The sequence below is a fragment of the Ranitomeya variabilis genome, chromosome 4, assembly GCF_051348905.1.
Source record: "Ranitomeya variabilis isolate aRanVar5 chromosome 4, aRanVar5.hap1, whole genome shotgun sequence".
Classification (NCBI taxonomy): Eukaryota; Metazoa; Chordata; class Amphibia; order Anura; family Dendrobatidae; genus Ranitomeya; species Ranitomeya variabilis.
This window is the reverse complement of record NC_135235.1, coordinates 638,055,019-638,081,543: the sequence shown is the minus strand read 5'-3', so window position 1 is coordinate 638,081,543 and position 26,525 is coordinate 638,055,019. Positions and strand designations below refer to the sequence as shown.

General features: G+C 45.6%; 1 protein-coding gene across 1 annotated transcript in view; it reads left to right on the top strand.

Moving 5' to 3' along the window:
* The window catches only part of LOC143767276 (uncharacterized), a 31,595-nt gene extending 5,544 nt beyond the window's left edge, over positions 1–26,051 (top strand). The window contains exon 6 of the mRNA XM_077255483.1: positions 23,914–26,051. Within this exon, the coding sequence (XP_077111598.1) occupies positions 23,914–25,016 (1,103 nt within the window). The 3' untranslated portion in view covers positions 25,017–26,051. The remainder of the gene's footprint in view (positions 1–23,913) is intronic.
* The last annotated feature ends 474 nt before the right edge of the window (positions 26,052–26,525 follow it).

The following is a 26,525-nucleotide window of genomic DNA, read 5'->3' as shown; positions in this document are numbered from 1 at the left end:
CACCTGCTTCCATCAGTGTTTGGGAGTTTCCTATTTAGCCTTGCTCTCCAGTCATTTCCTTGCCGGTCATCATTGTAACCAGAGCCTTCGGTTGCATGTTCCTGCTACTAGTCTGCTTATCAGCTAAGTGGACTTTGTCCTTTTGTTTTGTATCTTTTGTCCAGTTTGCAGTTTTTGTAATTCTCTGTAGCTGGAAGCTCTTGCGGGCTGAAATTGCCACTCCTGTGTCATGAGTTGACACAGGAGTCTTAAAGTAATTTCAGGATGGTTTTTGAAAGGGTTTTCAGTTGACCGTGAAGTCCTCTTTTGTATCTTTCTGCTATCTAGTAAGTGGACCTCTCTTTGCTAAATCTACTTTCATACTGTGTATGTCTTTTCCTCTTAATTCACCGTTATTACATGTGGGGGGCTGCTATCATCTTTTGGGGTATTTCCCTAGAGGTAAGCCAGGTCTGTTTCTTCCTCTACCAGGCGTAGTTAGTCCTCCGGCTGGCGCGTGGCATATAGGAAGCCGTAGGTATGCTCCCTGGCTACTATTAGTTGTGTGGTAGATTTAGCTCACGGTCAACTCGAGTTTCCATCACCCGAGAGCTCGTTCGTTATTTATATGTTTCTTACGTTCCCTTGCCATTGGGAACCATGACAGTATGACCGGCCCGAGTTAAAACTTATTGGCAGAAGAAAGGAGAGAAAAAAGAAGTCTGTAATTTTTTTTTTTTTCTTTTTCCCTATGCTTGCTCCATAGTTGGATCAGTTGTATTTCAGCTCTAATTACTGCCTTTGCCTTTCTCTCCTTATAATCCTTGAATGGCTCTGAGCTCACCTGTTTAAAGATGGATCCTCAGAGTTTGGCTGCAGGTTTAAATAATCTTGCTACGAAGGTTCAAAATTTACAAGATTTTGTTATGCATACTCCTATTTCTGAACCTAAAATCCCTACACCAGAGGTGTTTTCCGGAGATAGATCTCGGTTTTTGAATTTCAAATATAATTGTAAATTGTTCCTTTCTCTCAGACCTGACTCCTCAGGAGATCCTGTCCAGCAGGTTAAGATTGTAATTTCTTTGCTGCGAGGTGACCCTCAAAATTGGGCATTTTCATTGGCACCAGGGGATCCTGCGTTGCTCAATGTGGATGCGTTTTTCCTGGCTTTAGGGTTGCTTTATGAGGAACCTAATTTGGAGATTCAAGCTGAAAAAGCTTTGATAGCCCTATCTCAAGGGCAAGATGAAGCTGAGATATACTGCCAAAAATTTCGTAAATGGTCTGTGCTTACTCAGTGGAATGAGTGCGCCTTAGCGGCAAATTTCAGAGAGGGCCTTTCTGATGCCGTTAAAGATGTTATGGTCGGGTTCCCTGCGCCTACAGGTCTGAATGAGTCCATGACATTGGCAATTCAGATTGATCGGCGTTTGCGGGAGTGCAAACCCGTGCACCATTTGGCGGTATCTTCTGAAGAGATGCCAGAGAAAATGCAATGTGACAGAATTATGTCCAGAAGCGAGCGGCAGAATTATAGGCGTAAAAATGGGTTATGCTTCTATTGTGGTGATTCTGCTCATGTTATATCGGCATGCTCTAAACGTACTAGGAAGGTTGACAAGTCTATTTCAATTGGCACTTTACAGTCCAAATTTATTTTGTCTGTAACCTTGATTTGTTCATTATCAGTTATTACCGTGGATGCCTATGTGGACTCTGGCGTCGCTCTGAGTCTTATGGACTGGTCCTTTGCCAGGCGCTGTGGGTTTGATTTAGAGCCTCTGGAAGTCCCTATACCTCTGAAGGGTATTGATTCTACACCTTTGGCTTGTAATAAACCACAGTTCTGGACGCAAGTGACTATGCGTATGACTCCAGACCATCAGGAGGTGATTCGCTTCCTTGTGTTGTACAATTTACATGATGTTTTGGTGCTTGGATTACCATGGTTACAGTCTCATAACCCAGTCCTTGACTGGAAAGCTATGTCTGTGTTAAGCTGGGGATGTCGGGGGGCTCATGGGGACACTCCTTTGGTGTCCATTTCGTCATCTATTCCATCTGAGATTCCGGCATTTTTGTCTGATTATCGTGATATTTTTGAAGAGCCTAAAATTGGTTCACTCCCTCCTCACAGGGATTGTGATTGCGCCATAGATCTGATTCCTGGCAGTAAATTTCCAAAGGGTCGTTTGTTTAACCTATCTGTACCTGAACATGCTGCTATGCGCGAGTATATTAAGGAGTCCCTGGAAAAGGGACATATTCGTCCTTCTTCATCACCTTTAGGAGCCGGTTTTTTCTTTGTCTCTAAAAAGGATGGCTCTCTGAGGCCTTGTATTGATTATCGACTCCTGAATAAAATTACAGTCAAATATCAGTATCCGTTGCCTTTGCTGACTGATTTGTTTGCTCGCATAAGGGGGGCTAAGTGGTTCTCTAAGATTGATCTTCGTGGGGCGTATAATTTGGTGCGAATTAAGCAGGGGGATGAGTGGAAAACCGCATTTAATACGCCTGAGGGCCATTTTGAGTATTTGGTAATGCCTTTCGGCCTTTCTAATGCACCTTCTGTCTTTCAGTCCTTAATGCATGATATTTTCCGTGAATATTTGGATAAATTTATGATAGTGTACTTGGATGATATTTTGATTTTTTCTGATGACTGGGAGTCTCATGTTCAGCAGGTCAGGAGGGTTTTTCAGGTTTTGCGGGAGAATTCTTTGTGTGTAAAGGGTTCAAAGTGTGTTTTTGGGGTTCAAAAAATTTCCTTTTTGGGGTACATTTTTTCCCCTTCTTCTATTGAGATGGACCCTGTCAAGGTTCGGGCTATTTACGACTGGACGCAGCCTACTTCTCTGAAGAGTCTCCAGAAATTCTTGGGCTTTGCTAATTTTTATCGTCGATTTATAGCTGGTTTTTCTGGCGTTGCTAAACCTCTGACGGATTTGACTAAAAAGGGTGCTGATGTTGCCAATTGGTCCCCTGCTGCCGTGGAGGCCTTTCGGGAGCTTAAGCGCCGCTTTTTGTCTGCACCTGTGTTGCGCCAGCCTGATGTTTCTCTTCCCTTTCAGGTTGAGGTCGATGCTTCCGAGATCGGAGCGGGGGCGGTTTTGTCGCAGAAAAGTTCCGACTGCTCAGTGATGAGACCTTGTGCGTTCTTTTCGCAAAAATTTTCGGCCGCCGAGCGAAACTATGATGTTGGTAATCGGGAGCTTTTGGCCATGAAGTGGGCATTTGAGGAGTGGCGTCATTGGCTTGAGGGTGCCAAACATCAGGTGGTAGTTTTGACTGATCACAAGAATTTAATTTATTTGGAGTCTGCCAGGCGCCTGAATCCTAGACAGGCACGTTGGTCGTTGTTCTTTTCCCGGTTTAATTTTGTGGTCTCGTACTTACCGGGTTCTAGGAATGTGAAGGCAGATGCTCTTTCTAGGAGTTTTGAGCCTGACTCTCCTGGGAATTCTGAACCTGCTGGTGTCCTTAAGGATGGAGTGGTTTTGTCTGCTGTCTCTCCAGATTTGCGGCGTGCTTTGCAAGAATTTCAGGCGGATAGACCTGATCGTTGTCCGTCTGGTAGACTGTTTGTTCCTGACGAGTGGACCACTAGAGTCATCTCGGAAGTTCATTCTTCTACTCTGGCAGGTCATCCGGGAATTTTTGGCACCAGAGATTTGGTGGCTAGATCCTTCTGGTGGCCTTCCCTGTCTCGAGATATGCGTGTTTTTGTGCAGTCTTGCGATGTGTGTGCTCGGGCCAAGCCTTGTTGTTCTAGGGCTAGTGGGTTGTTGTTGCCCTTGCCTATTCCGAAGAGGCCTTGGACGCACATCTCTATGGACTTTATCTCGGACCTCCCTGTTTCTCAGAAGATGTCTGTCATCTGGGTGGTGTGTGACCGTTTTTCTAAAATGGTTCATTTGGTGCCATTGCCTAAGTTGCCTTCCTCATCTGAGTTGGTCCCTCTGTTTTTTCAAAATGTGGTTCGCTTGCATGGTATTCCGGAAAACATCGTTTCTGACAGGGGTACCCAGTTCGTGTCTAGATTTTGGCGGGCAGTCTGTGCCAGGTTGGGCATTGATTTGTCTTTTTCGTCTGCATTCCATCCTCAAACCAATGGCCAGACGGAACGAACTAATCAAACTTTGGAGACTTATTTGAGGTGTTTTGTGTCTGCGGATCAGGATGATTGGGTTGCCTTTCTGCCGTTGGCGGAGTTTGCTCTTAATAATCGGGCTAGTTCTGCCACTTTGGTTTCTCCTTTCTTTTGCAATTCAGGGTTTCATCCGCGTTTTTCATCTGGTCAGGTTGAATCTTCGGATTGTCCTGGAGTGGATGCGGTAGTGGATCGGTTGCATCAGATTTGGGGACAAGTGGTGGATAATTTGGAATTGTCCCAGGAGAGGACTCAGCAGTTTGCTAACCGCCGTCATCGTGTTGGCCCCCACCTTCGTGTTGGGGACTTGGTGTGGTTGTCTTCCCGTTTTGTCCCTATGAGGGTTTCTTCTCCTAAATTTAAGCCTCGGTTCATCGGTCCTTATAGGATTTTGGAGATTCTTAACCCTGTCTCCTTTCGTTTGGACCTCCCGGCATCTTTCGCTATCCATAATGTGTTCCATCGGTCGCTGTTGCGGAGATATGAGGTACCGGTGGTTCCTTCTACTGAACCTCCTGCTCCTGTGCTGGTGGAGGGTGAATTGGAGTACGTGGTAGAAAAGATCTTGGACTCCCGTATTTCCAGACGGAGACTTCAATATCTGGTTAAATGGAAGGGCTATGGTCAGGAAGATAATTCTTGGGTAACTGCCTCTGATGTTCATGCCTCGGATTTGGTTCGTGCCTTTCATAGGGCTCATCCAGATCGCCCTGGCGGTTCTTGTGAGGGTTCGGTGCCCCCTCCTTAAGGGGAGGGTACTGTTGTGTATCCGCTTTTTGGGCTCCCCTGGTGGTTGCTGGTGGTATTGGTGACTTGTTTGCACTTTTCTGCTTCTGTTCACCTGCTTCCATCAGTGTTTGGGAGTTTCCTATTTAGCCTTGCTCTCCAGTCATTTCCTTGCCGGTCATCATTGTAACCAGAGCCTTCGGTTGCATGTTCCTGCTACTAGTCTGCTTATCAGCTAAGTGGACTTTGTCCTTTTGTTTTGTATCTTTTGTCCAGTTTGCAGTTTTTGTAATTCTCTGTAGCTGGAAGCTCTTGCGGGCTGAAATTGCCACTCCTGTGTCATGAGTTGACACAGGAGTCTTAAAGTAATTTCAGGATGGTTTTTGAAAGGGTTTTCAGTTGACCGTGAAGTCCTCTTTTGTATCTTTCTGCTATCTAGTAAGTGGACCTCTCTTTGCTAAATCTACTTTCATACTGTGTATGTCTTTTCCTCTTAATTCACCGTTATTACATGTGGGGGGCTGCTATCATCTTTTGGGGTATTTCCCTAGAGGTAAGCCAGGTCTGTTTCTTCCTCTACCAGGCGTAGTTAGTCCTCCGGCTGGCGCGTGGCATATAGGAAGCCGTAGGTATGCTCCCTGGCTACTATTAGTTGTGTGGTAGATTTAGCTCACGGTCAACTCGAGTTTCCATCACCCGAGAGCTTGTTCGTTATTTATATGTTTCTTACGTTCCCTTGCCATTGGGAACCATGACAGGGAATCATGAAAGGCTCTGTGCTATGCATCGAGGGAATGCAGATTCCTGAGGAGCCCACTCTGAAGGATGTGTTTAAGGTGGTTTTATACAGTCACAATACTATCACCAACATGGCTGCACAGATGGGGGTCATGCAGGCAGACATGTCTAAAATGCAACATTCCTTGCACGTGACTAAGGAAAGGATGGGAGAGGCGGAAAAACGCATTAGCGGTGCCGAGGACTGTATTGCTAAGGCGGATAAGGCTACAAAACGCATGAGTGCTGCGATTTTTGCCATACAAGCAAAAACAGATGACCTTGAAAATAGGTCCAGGCGCAATAATGTGTGGCTGATTGGGGTGCCTGAAAAGACGGAAGGTGCGGCGCCAACAGAGTTCTTTGAAAAATGGCTATTAAACCATATTGGAGCCGACAAGTTATCTCGGATGTATGCTATTGAAAGAGCACACCGCGTGCCTATGTATCCCCTCCCCCCTGGGCGTCCTCCTACACAAGTGCTAGTCAAGGTCTTGCACTACCGTGACAGAGACGCCATTCTCAGACATGCCAGAGAAAACCCGGATTTGCAGATAAATGGCTCCAGGATTTCCATATTTCCGGACTTCTCCATAGAGGTGCAGAAGCAGAGAGCCAAATTTGTCCATATCAAGAAAAGGCTGAGGGAGATCAGCGTCACTTACTCGATGCTGTACCCGGCCAAACTAAGAGTGGTCGCTGAAGGGAAAGTGCACTTCTTCACGGAGGATAAAGAGGCACTCGGATGGCTGGACAGCAACGAGCAACATTTGCGTCAAGCAAAATTAAAGGACTCAGCGGGATGATAGAACGGTTCTTTCTTATTCTTGTTTCTCTTTTACTAACTTACTGTTGGGGATGTTTCTCTGTTGTGTGGGGGGTGGGGTTGGGGAAATATTTGTATAATGTACATCACCATGGTTACTGTGGTTGTGGCTTTGGCCGCAAATGGATGAAAAAATGTGGAAATATATGTACTGAGGAGGGAAAATGGCGGGAAGAATGAGAATTGTGAGTTGGAATGTCAGGGGTTTGGCGTCTGGTGTGAAGCGGCAAGCTGTGTTCAAATTTTTGAATGATGCCAAGCCGTCAGTGATCTGTCTGCAGGAGACTCATATGGTGAAGGAGAGAACTCATTTTCTGGCTAAGAGATGGGTTCAGGTGGGGTAACATGCCACATATTCAGCATATTCCAGGGGGGTCAGCATCCTCATCTGTGCCGGGGTACATTTTGTGTATCACAAAGTGGTTATAGATCAGTCGGGTAGATTCGTATGTTTGCTTTCAAAATTGGACGGATGTCTGATGTGGCTGGTTTCAATTTATATTCCACCACCATATTGTGGAAAGGTTATCCACAGATTTCTGGGAATATTGGAGGAGACACCGGGGATACCATTTTTGATAATAGGGGACTTTAACAACATTCCGGACGCACACTGGGATAGGGGGAGACGAGAGCCGTTGAAGTCGGGTGGTAATTGCACACCATTTGGTGCCGTCCTGAGGGAAACTGCTCTGCATGATTTTTGGAGGATTTCTCATCCTGGGGTGTATAAGTATTCCTGTTTTTCGTCCTCTTTCGCTTCTTTGTCAAGAATAGATCTGGCCTTGGGCAATTCACAGATGTTGGGCCTTGTAGGGGAGGTAACGTATATGGCTAGAACAATATCTGATCATTCCCCCATGAGTGTGATACTTGAGAGTGTGTGATCCTGGCCTTCTGGGGGTGCATGTGGAGGCTGAATCCGTTCTGGCTACACCTTATTGATTTAGATGGACACATGGGGGGGGGAATTGAGGAATATTTTAAAATTAATGCTGGGTCGGCTTCGGTATTGACGGTATGGGAGGCCATGAAGGCCTATTTCAAAGGGCTCTGTTGTATTAAGGGGATATCTCGAATGAAGGCAGAAACAGGCAGGAAGGATCAGATGTTGATAAAAGAGTTGGAGGAGGCTGAGGAGGCATTAATTAACGATCAATCCCCAGAGGCACAGGGAAGATTAAAGGTGGCGCAGAATAGAGTATGTCAGATGGCAATGAAAACAGCGGAACGTAGAAGAATGTTTCAAACTGCCAAATACTTTGAAGAGGGGGACAGGGCGGGCCATCTCCTTTCCAGAATAGTGACGGCGCAGAGAGATTACACACATATAGTCACTTTGAAGGGATGGGATGGGAGGGAGCACACTGGTTGCAAAGCAATTTTGGAGGTGATGACTGAGTATTACTAGGATCTTTATAAATCACGGGTACAGCCAACGATGGAGGAGGTGGATGGTTTCTTGACAGGGGTACAGCTTCCCAGACTCTCAGTGGCCGATCGGGGACTTCTTGAGGGGCCGTTTAACTTGGAGGAGCTTGACGCCGCATTGGTCTCTATGCCCAATGATAAAGCCCCGGGGGTAGATGGGATCCCGGGGGAGGTGTATAAAAAATATAAAGAGATACTGCTTCCTGCCTTATTGGAGGTGTATGCTGCTGGTCTGGTGGAGGGGGAGCTGCCGAGGTCCATGCGGGAGGCAATAATTGTTGTACTGCCAAAACAGGGTAAGGATCCGAGGGATCCAGCTTCTTATCGCCCAATCTCGTTATTAACGACAGATATCAAAATCTTGGCCAAGATGTTGGCTAACCGTCTTAACAAGGTGATAACAACACTAATACACCGAGACCAGTCCGGATTTATGCCCAATAGTTCTACAGCGTGTAATCTTCGACGACTGTTTCTCAATATGCAGGTAAAGGCGGATAATATGGGTCGGAGGGTTGTGGTGTCTTTAGACGCCGCTAAGGCGTTTGATAGTGTGGAGTGGCGGTATTTGTGGGCGGTCATGAAGGCTATGGGTTTTGGTGAGAGGTTCATACGTTAGGTGCAGCTGATGTATGCGTCTCCAAGAGCCAGGATACGGGTGAATGGAGTCTTGTCGGGGGATTTCCCTTTGTATAGGGGAGCGCGGCAGGGGTGCCCCTTGTCTCCTCTGCTGCTTGCAATTGCTGTTGAGCCCTTGGCGGCGGCAATACGGAGGGACAGGGACGTAAAGGGGTTTCGGTATGGAAACTATGAAGAAAAAATAGCCCTGTACGCTGACGACGTGTTATTGTTCTTGGAAGATGCACAGGAGTCTCTGGGGGCCGCTATGAACAGTATCTCTAAATTTGGGGCTCTTTCCGGATTATCTATTAATTGGGAGAAGTCTGTGTTGTTGCCCATGGACGCGGCGGCTCCTCTGACTCTTGACCCTGGGGTTCCCTTAAGAGTAGTACATGAGTTTAAGTATCTGGGCATTGTGGTTTCGGACAAAATAGAGGACTATGTGCGGCTCAACCTGACTCCTTTGCTTGGGAAGTTCCAGCAGAAGATTGGGGCCTGGAAGAAGCTATTTCTGTCGGTCGCAGGCAGAGCCAATTTGATCAAAATGATACTTATGCCTGAGCTCCTCTACATATTGCATAATGCTCCAGTGTGGCTGCCTCAGAGTAAATTTTATAGGATCAATACTCTATTTAGGGATTTAATTTGGAAGGGTGGACAGGCGCGCATCAAATTGGAACATCTGCAAAGGGCAAAAGATGAGGGTGGTCTGGCGGTCCCCAATCCATGGATTTACTATATAGCATCTCAATGCCAGCACATGGTAGGTTGGGGAGAGCCAGAACAGAGCTCTTCAGCAGGGATAATCATTGAACGCGCGGTAGGGAAGGGCCCATTGTTGGCCAGTCTTGAAGCAGGTAGATTCAGAATTAACCCCCCAAAATTCCCAACAATAGCTATGATGGGGAAAGTATGGCAGAAAATTAAGCAATGGAGGGGAGTAACGGAATTTACGAGATATACTCCAATTTGGTTTGAACCTAGGTTGGCAGAGCTCATGAGATTGTGGGGGTTCGGTCAGTGGAGGCACATTGGCACTTGGTTCGTGTCTCAGTTGCTTGATGGAGATGTTATTAAAACATTCGAGACACTTAGGACTGAGTTTCCTTTAACCCAGAAGTCATTCAGTACCTGCAGCTGAGACATGCCCTAAACTGTCAAAATGAGGTGTTGCGCGTGAATTTGCAGTCAGATAGCTTGTTGAATCTTATTGGGCCTCGGAGGAATATGAGGGGGTTCATTACCTTGATGTACAGGGGTCTGATGGATACCTTTTTATTGAAGCATCCGTTAAAGATTAAGGAGAAATGGGTGGCGGATGTGGGCCCCTTGTCGGAGTCCCAGTGGGAGTCCATACTTCAATATATCCCCAGGGCTTCCCTGAGTGAGGCTAAGAGTGTGTCACAGTTATACCTGGTGTATAGGGTGTACAGGACCCCGGCATGGATGAGGAAGGCAGGACTGAGAGGTGACTCAAAGTGTCCCAGGTGTGGTGAGGAAGGCGCTGATCTGCTACATATGATGTGGTCGTGTGCTCGCCTCCAACCCTTTTGGGTGAAGGTGCTTAACTTGATCCAGGAGGTGACAGGAGTAGATGTGGTGCGTAACCCGCTGACTTGCCTTTTGGGCTGTATGGATGATATTGCTACGGATGAATGTGGAAGGCTGACTATCGCAAGATTGCTGTATGCTGCGAGAAAGCTTATCGCAATGCACTGGTTGGATGAAAAAACGCCAGGGAAAAAGGAATTTATCAACAAGATAAATTTTATTGTCCTTATGGAAAGAAATATATACTGTAAGAGAGGTCAGAGTACAAAATTTGAAAATGTGTGGGGTGCATGGATGAATTACCCAGGTGTGGCGTCTGCTGAGTTACTGCAAAGTAGAATGGGTGTCGTGTAGTTGATTCTGGGGGGTGTTGTGAATTCTGCTTTTGGGTTCCCTCCGGTGGTAGTAGGTGGTAATGCAGTTGTCCCTGGGTTGCAGTCCTGGTCAGGTGTGTCTGCTGATTGCAGTTCTGACTGGGGTATTTAGGTGTGCAGGATTCATTAGTCCTTGCCAGTTGTCAATTGTTGTTGGGAGGTGTTGGACCTCTGCCGTTCCTCCTGCCTTTCTGCCAAATCAGCAAAGATAAGTGTCTGTTTTTTTTTTTCTCTGTGGCACACATGCTGTGTGCTTCATAATTCAGTGCTATTCTTTTGTGCTTTCTTGTCCAGCTTAGATTGTGTCAGTATTTTCTTAGTCTTGTTGTATTCTCTGGGGTTGCAGATATTCATTCCACGTCTTTAGTTAGATTGTGGAATTTTTTGTATTATCTGCGGTGGATATTTTTGGAAGGGTTTTATTACTGACCGCCTAGTATTCTGTCCTATCCTTTCCTATTTAGCTAGAGTGGCCTCTTTTGCGAAATCCTGTTTTCTACCTGCGTGTGTCTTTTCTTCTCCTACTCACAGTCATTATTTGTGGGGGGCTGCCTATCCTTTGGGGTTCTGCTCTGAGGCAAGGCAGTATTCCTATTTCCATCTATAGGGGTATTTAGTCCTCCGGCTGTGTCGAGGTGTCTAGGGTTTTGTTAGGCACACCCCACGGCTACTTCTAGTTGCTGTGTTAGTTCAGGATTTGCGGTCAGTACAGGTTCCACCGACTCCAGAGAAAGTTTCATGTGGCTCCAAGGTCACCGGATCATAACAGGGAGGACTCCTACATGTACAGGCGTGTTTTTGTAAAGCTTGTTATCTTTTCTCAAGAGGTGATGCTGTCAGATGGTTGTATTGGATAATGGGCAAGAGATTGGGGGGAGGGGGAGGGGGGTTGGTTAGGTGGTAAGGGTGTTGTTTAGTAAAATGAAAATATATTATCAGGTCATGTATCTAATGTACGGTATTTGTCTGGAAATTGTATCGGACTGTGTTAATGGCGTGTCATATGCTTTAATAAAAAATATATGATTTAAAAACAAAGTAGGAAACCAATTACAACCAGGTAGTACAGGAAAATATGGAAAAAATTCCTATCCTCGGGTGCCAAAATAGATGAGGGAGTCCCTCTTAAAGCCATACTAGAATTCCTGCAAAACGGGTTAGAAATTGGTCTGGCCACAAGCACCCTGAAAGTCCACGTACCAGCTTTGAGAGCTCTATTCAACTACGATTTGGCGGAGTATCGGTGGGTTTCCAGGTTGATCAGGGCAGCTGGTAGATCGAGACTTCTTCCTGTAAGGAACACCCCTCAGTGGGATTTAAATTTAGTCCTTAAAGCCCTGACTAAACCTCCATTTGAACCCTTGGCAGATATCCCATTAAAAATCTTATCCCTCAAAACATCTCTGCTGGACGCTCTCACCTCTGCACGTAGAGTTAGCGACATACAGGCTCTATCTGCTAACCCCCCTTTCACTCAATTCCTTGATGATAGGGTTGTTCTCAAAACAGATCCAGCGTATCTCCCTAAAGTAGCATCCCGATTCCATAGGACACAAGAGATATCTCTTCCCTCCTTTTGTCCTAACCCCAAAAACAAGGAGGAAGAGTCCTTACATACATTGGATGTTAGGAGATGCCTGATGCATTACATAGAAGCCACCAGAGAGAGTAGGGAGGACAGCTCTCTTATTGTGTGCTTTCAGGGTCCCCGGAAGGGGAAAAAAGCCTCCAAAGGCACTTTGGCAAGATGGATCACGGACGCCATCAGCCTATCGTACTCATCAAGCGGAGTACCCGTCCCAGGAAATGTCAAGGCTCACTCAACGAGAGCAGTTGCAAGCTCATGGGCGGAGAAGGCCAGAGCCTCAATCGATCAGATATGTAGAGCTGCTACCTGGTCTTCACCATCTACATTCTATAAGCACTATAGATTGGACCTTATCTCCTCTTCAGACCTTACCTTTGGTAAAAGGGTTCTGGAAGCGGTGGGCCCTCCCTAAATGTACAATCTCTGCAATTCTCTCCGTGGTGCCATCATGGGCATCAGAGAAAAATATAGTTCTTACCGATAACAGTATTTCTCTGAGCCCATAACAGCACCCGTACATTCCCTCCCTTCACTTATTGGTGTGCACATTAATATAGTGCCCTATGCCAATTATCTAAATAGTCACGCGGTATCTCAAATAAGTTTTCAAGTAATGTTAAAATTAAGACTCTATTCATTAGTCTCCGATCGTTCTCTAGTAAACAACTGATGCAGGAGAGAGGTACCGCCTTTTTATCTGTAGGTTTCCTGTCCTTGGTGGGCGGATCCCGTCTCTCCGTGGTGCCGTCATGGGCTCAGAGAAATACCGTTATCGGTAAGAGCTGTATTTTTCCCACATGTCTACTTAACATCAGCACAATTTTTTTTTTTTGATAGGAAGTTTGTTGTGAAATTGGATTCTGGGCTCCCCCGGTGGCCACTTGTGGAATTGAACTTGTGTTCATCATCCCCTCTGTTCACCTGCTCCTATCAGGATGTGGGAGTCGCTATATAACCTTGCTCCTCTGTCAGTTTCTTGCCGGTCAACAATGTAATCAGAAGCCTCTGTGCATGTTCCTGCTACTAGACAACTCCCAGCTAAGTTGGACTTTTGTCCTTGTGTGTTTTTGCATTTTGTTCCTGTTCACAGCTGCTGTTTCGTTACTGTGTCGGGAAAGCTCTAGTGATCGGAAATTGCCACTCTGGTGTTATGAGTTAATGCTAGAGTCTTAAAGTAATTTCTGGATGGTGTTTTGATAGGGTTTTCTGCTGACCATGAAAGTGCCCTTTCTGTCTTCCTGCTATCTAGTAAGCGGACCTCGATTTTGCTAAACCTATTTTCATACTACGTTTGTCATTTCATCTAAAATCACCGCCAATATATGTGGGGGCCTCTGTCTGCCTTTTGGGAAAATTTCTCTAGAGGTGAGCCAGGACTGTCTTTTCCTCTGCTAGGATTAGGTAGTTCTCCGGCTGGCGCTGGGCATCTAGGGATAAAATAACGTAGGCATGCTACCCGGCCACTTCTAGTTGTGCGGCAGGTTTAGTTCATGGTCAGTATAGTTTCCATCTTCCAAGAGCTAGTTCTCATATATGCTGGGCTATGTTCTCTCGCCATTGAGAATCATGACAGAAGTTATAAGGGTTAAAATCAAAATTGGCACAATTCTAAAAACTGCTCCTATCAAGGTGCTCAAAACCACATTCAAGACGTTTATTAACCGTTCAGGTGCTTCACAGGAATTTTTGGAATGTTTTAAAAAAAAATGAACATTTACCGTATTTTTCGGACTATAAGACGCACCGTACCATAAGACGCACCCCAAAATTGGGGTGAAAATTGCAGAAAAAAAGATTTTTTTATAAGATGGGGGTCCGTCTTATTGTCCGAATTTAAGATCTCTTACCTGAGGGCAGGCAGTGGCAGAGCAGGGTCACAGGAGGCATGGTGGTGGCAGAGGTGAGGTGATGCTGAGGTGCGGTGGGCGGAACGGCGTGCACCTGAGCAGGGTCCCATCCTGCTTAGGTGGGCAACGCCATGGCCTGGTGTCCATGGGGAGGTTGCGGCAGTGCTGTGGCGGCGGCAGGTGTGCGGTCACTTCCTCAGGTGGCGGCGGCCAGGGTCCCTTCCACATTTGAGGTGATGCCACGGCAGTATTGAAGGAGAGCAGCAGAGCTGGGTGAGTCACGGTTTTCCCGGTGTAGGCGGGCTTACCGGCATTGTGGCGGCGACAGAGATGCGGGGATGATGTGGCGCAGTGAGCGGTATGGCGTGAGCAGGGTCCCGTCCACATTTTAGGTGAATCCGCGGCCCGGTATTGAAGGAGAGCAGCAGAGCTGGGTGAGTTACGGTTTTCCCGGTGGCGGCGGCATCTTTCTGAGGCCGCGCGTGCGCAGATTCAGTACTCTGCTTCCCAGGGCTTCAGGAAAATGGCCGCGGGAGGCCACGCGTGCGCAGATGGAGATCGTGGCGGCCATTTTCCTGAAGCCGAGATCTCAATCTGCGAACTCGGCTTCAGGAAAATGGCCGCCACGATCTCCATCTGCGCATGCGCGGCCTCCCGCGGCCATTTTCCTGAAGCCCCAGGAAGCAGAAAACTCAATCTGCACATGCGCGGCCTCAGGAAGATGGCCGCCGCCACCGGGAAAACCGTAACTCACCCAGCTCTGCTGCTCTCCTTCAATACCGGGCCGCGGATCCACCTCAAATATGGACGGGGCCCTTCTCACGCCATACCGCTGACCGCGCCTCTGTCGCCGCCACAATGCCGGTAAGCCTGCGTTCCAACTATAAGATGCACCCCCCCCATTTTCCTCACAATTTTTTTTGGGGAAAAGTGCGTCTTATAGTCGGAAAAATACGGTAACTTTTTTTTCACAAAAAATTTACTTCAGATCTAATTTTTTTTTTATTTGACCAAGGGTAACAGGAGAAATTGGACCCCAATAATTGTTGTTCAATTTGGCCTGAGTACACTGATACCCCATATGTGGGAGTAAACCACTGTTTGGGCGCATGGCAGAGCTCTGAAGGGAAGGATCGACGTTTGACTTTTTCAGCGCAAAATTGGCTGGAATTGATATCGGATGCCATGTCGCATTTAGAGAGCCCCTGATGTGCCTAAACAGTGGAAACCCCCCACAAGTGACACCATTTTGGAAACTAGACCCCCCCAAGGAACTTATCTAGATGTGTGGTGAGCACTTTGAACCCCCAAGTGTTTCACAGAAGTTTATAAAGTAGAGCCGTAAAAATAAAAATCATATTTTCCTATCACCACAAAAGCACCCTACTGGGAGAGGTGATCCGCCCACCAGTACAGGGAACCTACAAGTTAAAAGGGGATGGTCCCCCTCGCTTCCTCAGTTGGTTTCCTGTTTTGATGGGAACCTGTGGAAGAAATCGAACCTGTGTCCAATCAGCCTCTGTGCGGTGCCTGTGAGAATGGAAGAGCCTGGGATGCCAGAAGCAGCGTCATGGGTGCTCTGCCTGTTCAGGCGCCTCCTCATCTGACATGGCTGTCGCGATCCCAGGGCCTGGGTAGCGCCGCCCTGGGCCACGTGGGTGCGGCACAGGTAGAGGTGAGCTTCCCGTGTTCCATTCGGTGCAGGCATCGGCCGTCCGGCACCGCGTGGAGGCCATTCCAGATCAGGCATCCATGCATACAAGGTGACGCGCCCGTGAACCGGACTTCTTGTACTTAACTTCCGGACGGACCGGAGAGGTACATTGTGGATGGGAAAGTGAAGGGGCGTGACATACAGCAGCAGTGTGCCGGTAGCATGTCTTCCCCAAGAGATGTCGAGGAGCACCCACCGCCTAAAGAAGGGGCCACTGAACGGCGCAGGATTGGCAGCAACAGTGGTCGCTCTAGGAATGACACCACGGATGCCAGGAGTGAACGGGGTCAGCAATCATTTGTAACGCCCAAATCATATGCTATGTCTCCACCTCCCAAGCCGGTACCCTGCTAACAAGCTTCAGTTGGTGAGTGCATGCAATGATCACCTGGTAAGCTGAATCCCCCTTCTGTTTCTGTGTATTCCCAGGTAAAGAAAAAGTCCGTTAAAACCAAGCACAGTGTGCTTTATTTTATGTACAGAGCCCCTGCCTGACGCTTAAAAGGCTATGTCAATCGTGTATATGCCAGACCCTGGAGGAGGAAGCTCCTATGCTGCGTACGCCTGATCTTAAAACATTTATCAGAAAGGAGATTAGGAGCTCCCTTAAAGGGCGGAAAACCCATAGGAAGGCTAGCTGTGTAGAATCTGACTCAGGATCTATCCTGCCAGCAAGAGGACAGCAAATGGAATCTGGAGAATCCTCTTTGTCTTCATCTTCCTCAGACGAGAAGGGCAAGTCTTGTTCCTCTATTGAGAATGTGGATGCATTGGTCAGGTCAGTCTGGTCTACCATGGGAATGACTGACAAGATGGGGCCCAAGTCTGCTCAGGACTTGATGTTCGCATTCCTAGGCCACAGGAATCGGAAATCTTTTCCTCTGATTGACATGGTTAAAAACCTTGTGATGAGGTAATGGGAGAAGCAGGACAGTCAGTGGTTCCTGCCATCCTCCACAAAACGTAAATACCCCTTTGATGATGATGTCTTAGCAGAATGGGTTAAAGTCCCCAAAGTCGATGCTGCAGTAGCCTCTTCATCCAAATGGTCAGCATTGCCCCTAGAAGACAGATGTCTCCTGAAAGATCCGTCCAATAAAATGGCAGAGATGTTTCTAAAGCGGACTTGGGAGTCGTCGGCCGGAGCATTCAAACCGGGTATTGCCAGCTCCTGTACAGCCAGGTTGATGATGGTCTGTCTGGACCAGCTAGAGGATGAGATTTGGTCTGGAAAGCCTAGGGACAAGTTTTTGGACTCGTTTCCACAAATCCATGGAGGGGCAGCCTATCTGGCGGATGCTTCCGTCGACTCATTGCGGTTAGCTGCCAGGTCTGCTGGTCTGGCCAATGCTGCCTGCCGAGCCCTGTGGTTGAAGAACTGGAAGGGGATGCACACGCTAATTGTGTGCCATTCCATGCCGAGGTGCTTGTTTGGCCCTGTGCTGAATGAGATCTTCGCAAAAGCGGGTGACAGGAAAAAAGGGTTTCCTAAACCGTATACCCCTACTTTCAGGAACACCGTTAGGAGGCGATCATCTTTTCAGAGGAAGTATAGAAACCGAGACTGGGAGCTAGCGGAATCGAAACATAAAGGTGCCTACTTCGGTGGGACCTCATCATCCAGATATAGGCACAAGTAACACTAGCCCTGATCTCCCGGTGGGAGGTAGGCTGAAATATTTCTTTAAACAATGGGTCCGCATAATATCTAATATCTGGATCCTCGATATACCGTATTTTTTGGACTATAAGACACACTTTTTCCCCCAAAAAATTGTGAGGAAAATGGGGGGTGCGTCTTAAAGTTCGAACGCAGGCTTACCGGTTGGTTGCGGCAGTGGTGTGGCGGCGGCAGAGGTGTGGCGATGCTGATGTGCGGTGGGCGGTATGCTGTGTACCTGAGCAGGGTTCCTTCCTCAGGTGAGGTGACGCCGCGGCCCGGTGTCCACGGAGAGCAGAGCTGGGTGAATCATGGGTTTCTCTGTGGCGGCGGCCATCTTCATGAGGCCGCGTGTGCGCAGATTGAGTTCTTTGCTTCCCGGGGCTTCAGGAAAATGGCCATGGGAGGCCACACGTGTTCAGATTGAGCTCACGGCGGCCATTTTCCTGAAGCCGAGTTCGCAGATTTAGATCTCGACTTCAGGAAAATGGCTGCCGCGATCTCCATCTGCGCACTCGCGGCCTACTGTGGCCATTTTCCTGAAGCCCCAGGAAGCAGAGAACTCAATCTGCGCATGCGTGGCCTCAGGAAGATGGCCATCGCCACCAAGAAACTCGTAATTAATCCGACTCTGCTGCTCGCCTTGGATACCGGGCTGCGGCGTCACCTCACCTGAGGAAGGGACCCTGCTCAGGTGCACGCCGTACCGCCCACTGCGTTTCAGCATCACCGCACCTCTGCCACCACCACACCACTGCTGCAACCTCCCGTGGACACCAGGCAGCGGCATCGTCCACCTTAGCAGGAAGGGACCCTGTTCAGGTGCACGCCTTACCTCCCACCGAACCTCAGCATCACCGCATCTTGGCCGCCGCTACACCACTGCCGCAACCCACCGTGGACACCAGGCTGTGGCATCGCCCACGTTAGCAGGAAGGGACCCTGTTAAGGTGCACTCCCCACAGCCCACACCGAACATCAGCACCGCCGACATCGGACCGGACTTATCCTGAGAAAGGGACCATGCCTCCTGTGACCCTGCTGTACCACCGCCTGCCCTCAGATAAGATACCTTAAATTCGGACAATAAGATGGACCCCCATCTTATAAAAATCTTTTTTTCTGCTATTTTCACCCCAAAATTTGGGGTGCGTCTTATAGTCCGAAAAATACGGTAATTTCATCTGGGCTAAAATTGGAATTCTGGAATATTCCTCTGGATGCTTTCATATTAACAACCCTAAGAGATTCCTCTGATCGACAACGGGCCCTGAACCTGGAAATTCTGCAGTTGATAAATAAACGGATCCTAGTTGAGGTTCCTGGGGGCCAGGGAGTGAGGGGGTTTTATTCTCCTCTGTTCTTGGTCTCCAAACCTGATGGTTCTTTCAGAACCATTATTAATTTGTGAAAACTAAATTCCTTCTTATGATCTCATACCTTTAAAACGGAGTCCATAAGATCTACAACCAAGCTTCTGTTTCCCAGGTGCTTCATGACGGTCCTGGACCTAAAGGACGCCTATTGCCACTTGCCCAAATACCAGGACCACCAACAGTACCTCAGAGTGGCGGTATGGCTCACGATCAGTTTAGACACTTTCAGTTCGCTGCTGTGCCATTTGATCTGTCCATGGCACCACATGTGTTCACTAAGGTGATGGCAGAGGTGATGGCTCATTTGAGAGAACAGGATACCCTGGTCATCCCATATCTGGATGATTTCCTTGTAGTAGGGAGATCGGCTACCCCGTGTAGTACCCTGCTGAACCATATAATATCATCTACAGGGTCTGGGATGAATAATAAATTTGGAAAAATCAAGACTAGTTCCCTCGGCCTCCTTCTGGATTTGGTAGCTCAACGTTGCTTTCTACCAGAGAATAAAAGACTCAGCATCATCCAGAAAGTCGGGAAGATAATTGACAATACAGATCTGTCCTTGAGGGATGCAATGTAACTGCTAGGTTCTCTCATGTCTTGTATGCCGGCCATGCAGTGGGCCCAATTTCACACCAGGGCTTTGCAGAATGAGGTGCTCGAAGCAGAGAGGAGATTGCAGGGTCACCTCGAAGGAAGAATGCAGTTGTCAGTCGCCACTGTGGACAACCTATCTTGGTGGATAGACCCACTACATCTGTCCAAAGGGGTACAGTGGGAGATAAAACCCAACATTATAGTCACGACAGATGGCAGTCTCTCTGGGTGGGGAGCTCACGTGGGAGACAGACTAGCCCAGGGGAAGTGGACGACCAGGAAAGCACAGGGTTCCTCAAACCTGAAAGAATTAGGGCGGTAAAGTATTCGCTTTTCGAGTTTCTACCAATTCTGCTGTGCACACATATACGAGTACACACCGACAACACTACAGTGGTAGCCTATTTGAGTCGGCAGGGGGGGACAAGGTCACAGTCACTAATGTCCACCTCAGACGACACTCACCCTGGCCGAAGATCACCTCCTCTCCCTGTCAACACATCATATCAGAGGGGAACACAATATTCAGGTAGACTATCTCAGTCGTCACTCCGTATGCCAGGGGGAATGGTCCCTAGACCGACGGGTGTTCAGGCAGATAGTAAGGTTATGGGCCCTCCCAGACATAGACGTTTTTGCTACAAGAAGCAGGTCAGGAGGTTTGCGTCCATACAAGCGTCAGACCAGCCAGAGGTGGTAGACTCCCTTCAAGTCCGGTGGGATTATACTCTGGCATTCTACGCATTCCCTCCAATGTGTCTGATCCTGCTAGTACTCAGGAAAATCAGAGACAAGAAAGCAAGTGTAATCTTGGTCGCCCCCTTCTGGCCCAGGAGGCCTTGGTTTTCTTGGCTGAGGGCGATGTCCGTGACCGACCCTTGGGTACTGCCAACGACCCCGGGGCTTCTCTCTCAGGGCCCATTCTGTCATCCCCAGATGGAAGGTCTCCACTTGGTGCCGTGGATTTTGAGAGGGAGCTGCTGAGGCGTAGAGGGTTTTCTTAAGCCCTAATCACCACCTTACTAAAGAGTAGGAAGAAGGTTAACACCAAAATTTATTATAAGACCTGGAGGAAGTTTTTGCTGTTCCACTCAGCTCCCCTGTCGGACCAGGTTCCAATTCCGGCAATTCTGGAATTTTTGCAGAAGGGTCGGGAGTTGGGGTTATCTGTTACACCCTTAGAGTACAGGTATAATGTAGCAGGGGACAGGTGAGTTACTATATTTATAAAAGCCTGTGAACGGGGTGACATAGTGCGTATTTCTAGATTACCTCCGTTGGATTTGAACCTTGTGCTAGATGCATTAACAAGTTTCCCCCTTCGAACCATAAGATGCTGCCTCTGTTAAGGTTCTGACCCTCAAGACAGCTTTATTAGTAAACTTAACTTCTGCAAGACGAGTCAGTGACATTCAAGCACTGTCGTAGATACTCCATTTTTGATGATTTTTCAAGACAAGATAGTTCTGAAACTGGTCCCGGCTTATTTATCAAAAGTCGCGTCTAGATTTCATAGGAGTCAGGAAATGTATCTACCATCCTTTTTCGATAGCCCTGTTACAGCGGAGGAACAAAGATATCATACTTTAATATACTAGAGTATTTAGAGAGGACTCAGTCTTGGAGGCAGAGTAGGGCTTTGTCTCCTTTCAAGGCAGAAAGAAGTGGTCGGGTGTCACAAGGAACACTATCGCCCTGTGGATAAGAGACACGATCTGCCTAGCTTATTCAGCCAAAGGGGAAACCCTTCTGGAAGAAGTGAGAGATCATTCAGCTAGCGCGCCATGGCATCTTCCTGGGCTGAAGGGAAGTGTGTTGTAATTTTCTCACTCTTTAGAGGTGATGGTACTCTGTGATGTAAATATGATTATTATGTACTAATCCGGTTGGCGGTTCCTCTCATGCTCTGAAACACAACTGAGGAGGACCGCCCCCTTTTAATCTGTAGGTTCCCTGTCCTGGTGGGCGGATCCCCTCTCTCAGTAGGGTGCTCCCAATGGAGCTGTCATAACAGGGGATCTCACATGAATTTCTAGATGATGGTCTTTTTGTAACATTCTTCATTCTTTGAGTTAAAAGCCGATGTTTAAGGGAGACGGTGTGAGCTCTTCTGCCCATCCAGGGGGCTGATCCCAGGGAGAGAGAACAAGAATTCACATGTCTAGTCAGGGAGGTGTTGGAATGACATCAAGGGGTGAGGATCTAGGCTGAGGTCCTGGAGCCCATGGATGGATGGCCTATGGAGTTTGGAGATCGATTGTCGGCTGGACTGGTTCCCCCTGCTACCGCTGAGGGATCTGTCTTCTTGATTTAACCTTCGTCAGGCTGCATAATTTTACAACGTTAACAGGCTGCAGAGGTACAATTGTACCTTCATATATACCTCCACTGTGGGAAGACGTTCTCCTTTAATTGGTTTCAGACTGCAGAGATGTCACGAAATTTCAGCCCTCTACGGCTTTTAGAAAAAAAGTTATTGCAATTTTAAAGCGGAATAGTTACAATTGTACCTACTCAGCCAGACAAAGGTTAAGGAAGTTTCTTAAGGACTGTTGTTGCTGTATACATGGGCTTTGGTTTTGTTATCTGTCGCTTGGAGGAGTGTGGATTTGGACTACAGACTATACTGGCAGGAGATACGAAATCTGTGGTTCAACCAAAAGCTGGAAGACAATGAGTATCACCTGGTACAGAGGCTGTATTTTGGCCATCTACCCGGAGTTGTAAAACCATGGATGTAAGGAGTAAAAAATAGTTGTATCGTTAACCTTCCTAGGTGATTATTACAACCCACAACCTCAGATCGTCACAAAAACCATCCCAGTAAACATGGACATATTTTGTGTCCCTGTAATTGTAACAACATGTACAATACAGTATAACCTCAAAAAACTATCATGCCTAGGTACTATCATGCCTAGGGAACCGGTCCACGCCCACGGAGGTAATGTGTTTATGCTATTGAGCAAATGTACTAATTTTGGGGGTCCTTTACATCCAGGTTATTTAACCCTTTATCTTTATCTTAAGTCGCACTTGCACCTTATTTATTATATCCTTGCAAGCTTTACCGCTGCATCTGGCTTTAATTACAAGGCCCTTCCAGCACCACATCCTTCACAGGCTGGTCCGTTTATAATGTGCACAGTGTCTCTACAGAAAAAAATTTTTTTGCTTCCTATCTTTATTTATGTTTTTATTGTTGATTCAAATAAAGTATTCATACTTTTAAAGCTATAGCTCTTCTTGCTTCTTTGGATGTATATGTACAATACAGTGATTTATGGTTATCGGTAAATAGTGTGAATAAAATGACACCTTTTATTCATATTATATTTTTTTTATAAAAAAGCTCATCATGCAGAACTTTGTTTTCCATTCTAAAAACGAAGACATAATGGAACCTAGACAGACCCAACAACAATTAACTGGACCACTCTCTGTTTCTGTTTGCATCAGTTGTGCAACAAATCAGTTTTGGATGTATAAAAGCTGATGTCGGATTGAGGGATAATGCCTATGTTCATATTCTGAAGCGTTGTGCACTGAGCACTCAGACTTGGGGTTACATCTTCATTTACAAAAATGGTGTACGAATGTGCACTTGATGTGTCTATTGTGGCCTTGTTTGGCTCTGTGTGCAGCTTTTGATTCATAATGCAGACAGGCGCAGAAGCTGCCTTCCATTCCATGAAATATCCTGGTCCATTGACTGCAACAGAATGAAGCGTGTGGCAATTTTTTTCTCATGAACCACCAAATACCAATATTTTTACGGTGCAGAACTTCATAGTGTGAATAAGTCCCATGGAGAGGGGACGAATGTCAGAGAAATCATATACCTTCTTGGCAGTGAGTGTGCTTGGTTGTAGTAAACAGCCATAGACAGTGAAGAAGGAGGTGGTGATGGGGGTAACTGAACTTCAGTAGTGCTAGTTCATGAGAAATCAAAACATACCAAGGGTGGAAGCTGGAGAAAAATCCCAAAAGGTAAAAGTTTGAGTGTGGGAAAGGTGAAAAACTGCTATGAGCAGGATAACTCCAAGCAAAAAAACAGATATGTGAAACTTTATTCACTAGAGAAGCTTAGTCACATATGTGGTTACCTATTTGTTGTGCACAAAGGTGTCTGTAGCCTGTAAGTTAGGTGATCTTTGAAAGAACTTGCCACTGTCAACCATGGATTACAGAGGACACGGCTGCAAATTCTTTTTCAGATGTTCCATTGCTCCATCACTTCATGACGGAGTCCAAAGCTTGCTGTTGACTTCCAATACATATAAAATAGTACAAAGAATTTCTTCTATTATCTTGTATCTATCGCATAGTTCCTTTTTGTAAAAAAAAAATACAAAACCTACACTTTAACCAAAGCCATGTTTTAGTTTTACATGACCATACTGTTTTGCTCTATGCTAGATACATGTATATACCTGTCAAAAAGTGTGTGAGCGATGTACACTAGCACTGGCTTACAGTTAACAGAGACAAGAAAATATTGAAAAAAATACAACCTGGTGGCCAAACATCATAATCTACTAGTCCTTGGTTAGCAGTCTACTTTCTTAGTCAGTCTAAACCTGAATTTTATTACAATTTGTATGAAAATGTTATAAAATATAGAAAAATCTAAATATTAATATACTGTAAATGCAGTGTTATTTACAAATAATTTTATTCTTGGCAGATGATGGTACCAGGAGCACAGAGGGTCATCTGATATTTTCAGATTTTGAAACAGGCGATCATGGTATCAAATCAGAATCATGTGAAGAATATGTAATTTTCCCAGATTCACCTCAAGCCCTTCTTAGGAAAAATCTATCATCTGATCCTTTTCAACAGGTCCTTTCTTCTTCTTCATTAAAGGAAATTATGGAAAAGCAAAACCACAAAAGTACTGAGGAACATGAAGTAGCTCACACAGGGGAAAAAACATTTTTATATTCAGAATCTGGGAAATGTTACAGTATTAAATCAAGATTTTTTTTACATCAGCAAAGTCACTCAGGGAAGAACCAATGTTCATGTTTAAAATGTGGGAAATATTTTAAAAAGAAATCATATCTTGTTTCACATCAAAAAACTCACACAGGGGAGAAGCCATTTTCATGCTCAGAATGTGGGAAATGTTTCAGTGAGAAAAAAAATCTTCTTACACATCAAAGAACTCACACAGGGGTGAAACCATTTTCATGTTTAAATTGTGGGAAATTTTTTAAAACGAAAGCACATTTTGTTTCACATCAAAAAACTCACACAGGGGAGAAGCCATTTTCATGCTCAGAATGTGGGAAAAGTTTTAGTGAGAAACACAATCTTGTTAGACATCAGAGAACACACACAGGGGAGAGACCATTTTTATGTTCTGAATGTGGGAAATGTTTTACAGATAAATCACAACTTCTTAGACATCAGAAAACTCACACTGGAGAAAAATCATTTTCTTGTTCAGAATGTGGGAAATATTTTATGCATAAATATTATCTTGTTACACATCAGAGAACTCACACAGGGGAAAAACCATTTCCATGTTCAGAATGTGGGAAATGTTTTTTAGCTAAATCACATCTTGTTACACATCAGAGAACTCACACAGGGGAGAAGCCATTTTCATGTTCAAAATGTGGGAAATGCTTTTTAGGTAAATCGTATCTTGTTAAACATCAGAGAACTCACACAGGGGAAAAACCATTTTCATGTTCTGAATGTGGGAAATGTTTTACAGATACATCACAACTTGTTAGGCATCGCAAAACTCATACAGGAGAGAAGCCGGTTTTGTTTTAAATCATTACAGTGTCACCATGTAAAAGAAAAATTACAAGCTGTAATCATGTAAAGTCACTTGTCTACAAGAGAAAGGGAAAACAACTTAGAGCACTAAATCATTATTAGAAAATGTATATAATGATCAATGACCATTTATTCTAAAAAGCAATTACAATTATAATGTCTATAAAATATTTATAATTTGTATGTACTATTTAACCTTTAATTAGTTTAGTGGAGTCCATCGGACCCCAGTCGAGTTTGTTTTCATCATGTTTCCGCAAGTATGGACTGTGACTAACCCTCTGTTTTAGAATCTTCCGAGCACCCCTCCTTCCTGCATTGACTACATGTGCCATGGCAAAAAAAATCCAAGGCATTTCTAGTACTGTCCACTATGCATCATGGTATATATATGTGAAGTTGATAACAAGAAGCCGGAAATAATAGTCTTTTACAATAAAACCAAGGGTGGCGTTGATACAAATAATAAACTGTACAAAACTTATAAAGTCGCTTCGAACAGTAAGAGATGTCCAATGGTTATGTTTTTTCATCTCTTCAATCTATCAGTAATAAATGCTTATGTCATTTATAACATGACTAATAAGACTAAAATTACCCTAAGAGAATTGCTGAAACATTTTTCCGATGGAATTCGTAAGCGCCGATAAAAGTATGAAAGCAGAATTTTCTAAATTGTCAAGTTTCCTGAAAAGACAGCTCATTTATGAAATTGAGCTTTTTTGTGGAAGTAGGTCAGTGTCAATTGTATGTGAGATCTAGTGACTGATAAAAACAAAACCAGATGTCATGATTGCAAGAAATTTGTGTTCAATGAGCTCCATAAGAAGATATGTGATTATTGTACCAAATTATTACTTGTTTTTTTCTTAGTATAGAAGTAGAGGTTTAAATTTTGCTGATTACTAAAAATGTCATATTTTCATTCAGCTAACGTGCTGTACCGTAGGTTCCTAAATAAAGTAAAAATTCTCTTTTAATATATTGTTTATTTTTCTGTATGAAAATTGGGTCCCATGTACCCATTGTGACTAATAGTGTAAATATTTTGACGCGACTAACTGAAGGTTAATAAAGTGCAAAATTTTAAAAAATATGCTCCCCGTTCAGCAGTCCTGAAATCTGCAGAGAAAACATCAGCTTCAGCAAGTTAGTTCTAAACATAGTAACATAGTTAGCAAGGCTGAAAAAAGACATTTGTCCATCCAGTTCAGTCTATATTCCATCAGAATAAATCCCCAGATCTACGTCCTTTTAAAGAACCTAATAACTGTAAGATACAATATTGTTACGCTCCAGGAAGACATCCAGGCCTCTTTTGAACCCCTAAACTGAGTTCGCCATCACCACCTAATCAGGCAAGGAATTCCAGATTCTCACTGCCCTAACAGTAAAGAATCCTCTTCAATGTTGATGGAAAAACTTTCTCTCCTCCAGACGCAGAGAATGCCCTCTTGTGACCGTCACATTCCTTGGTATAAATAGATCCTCGGAGAGATATTT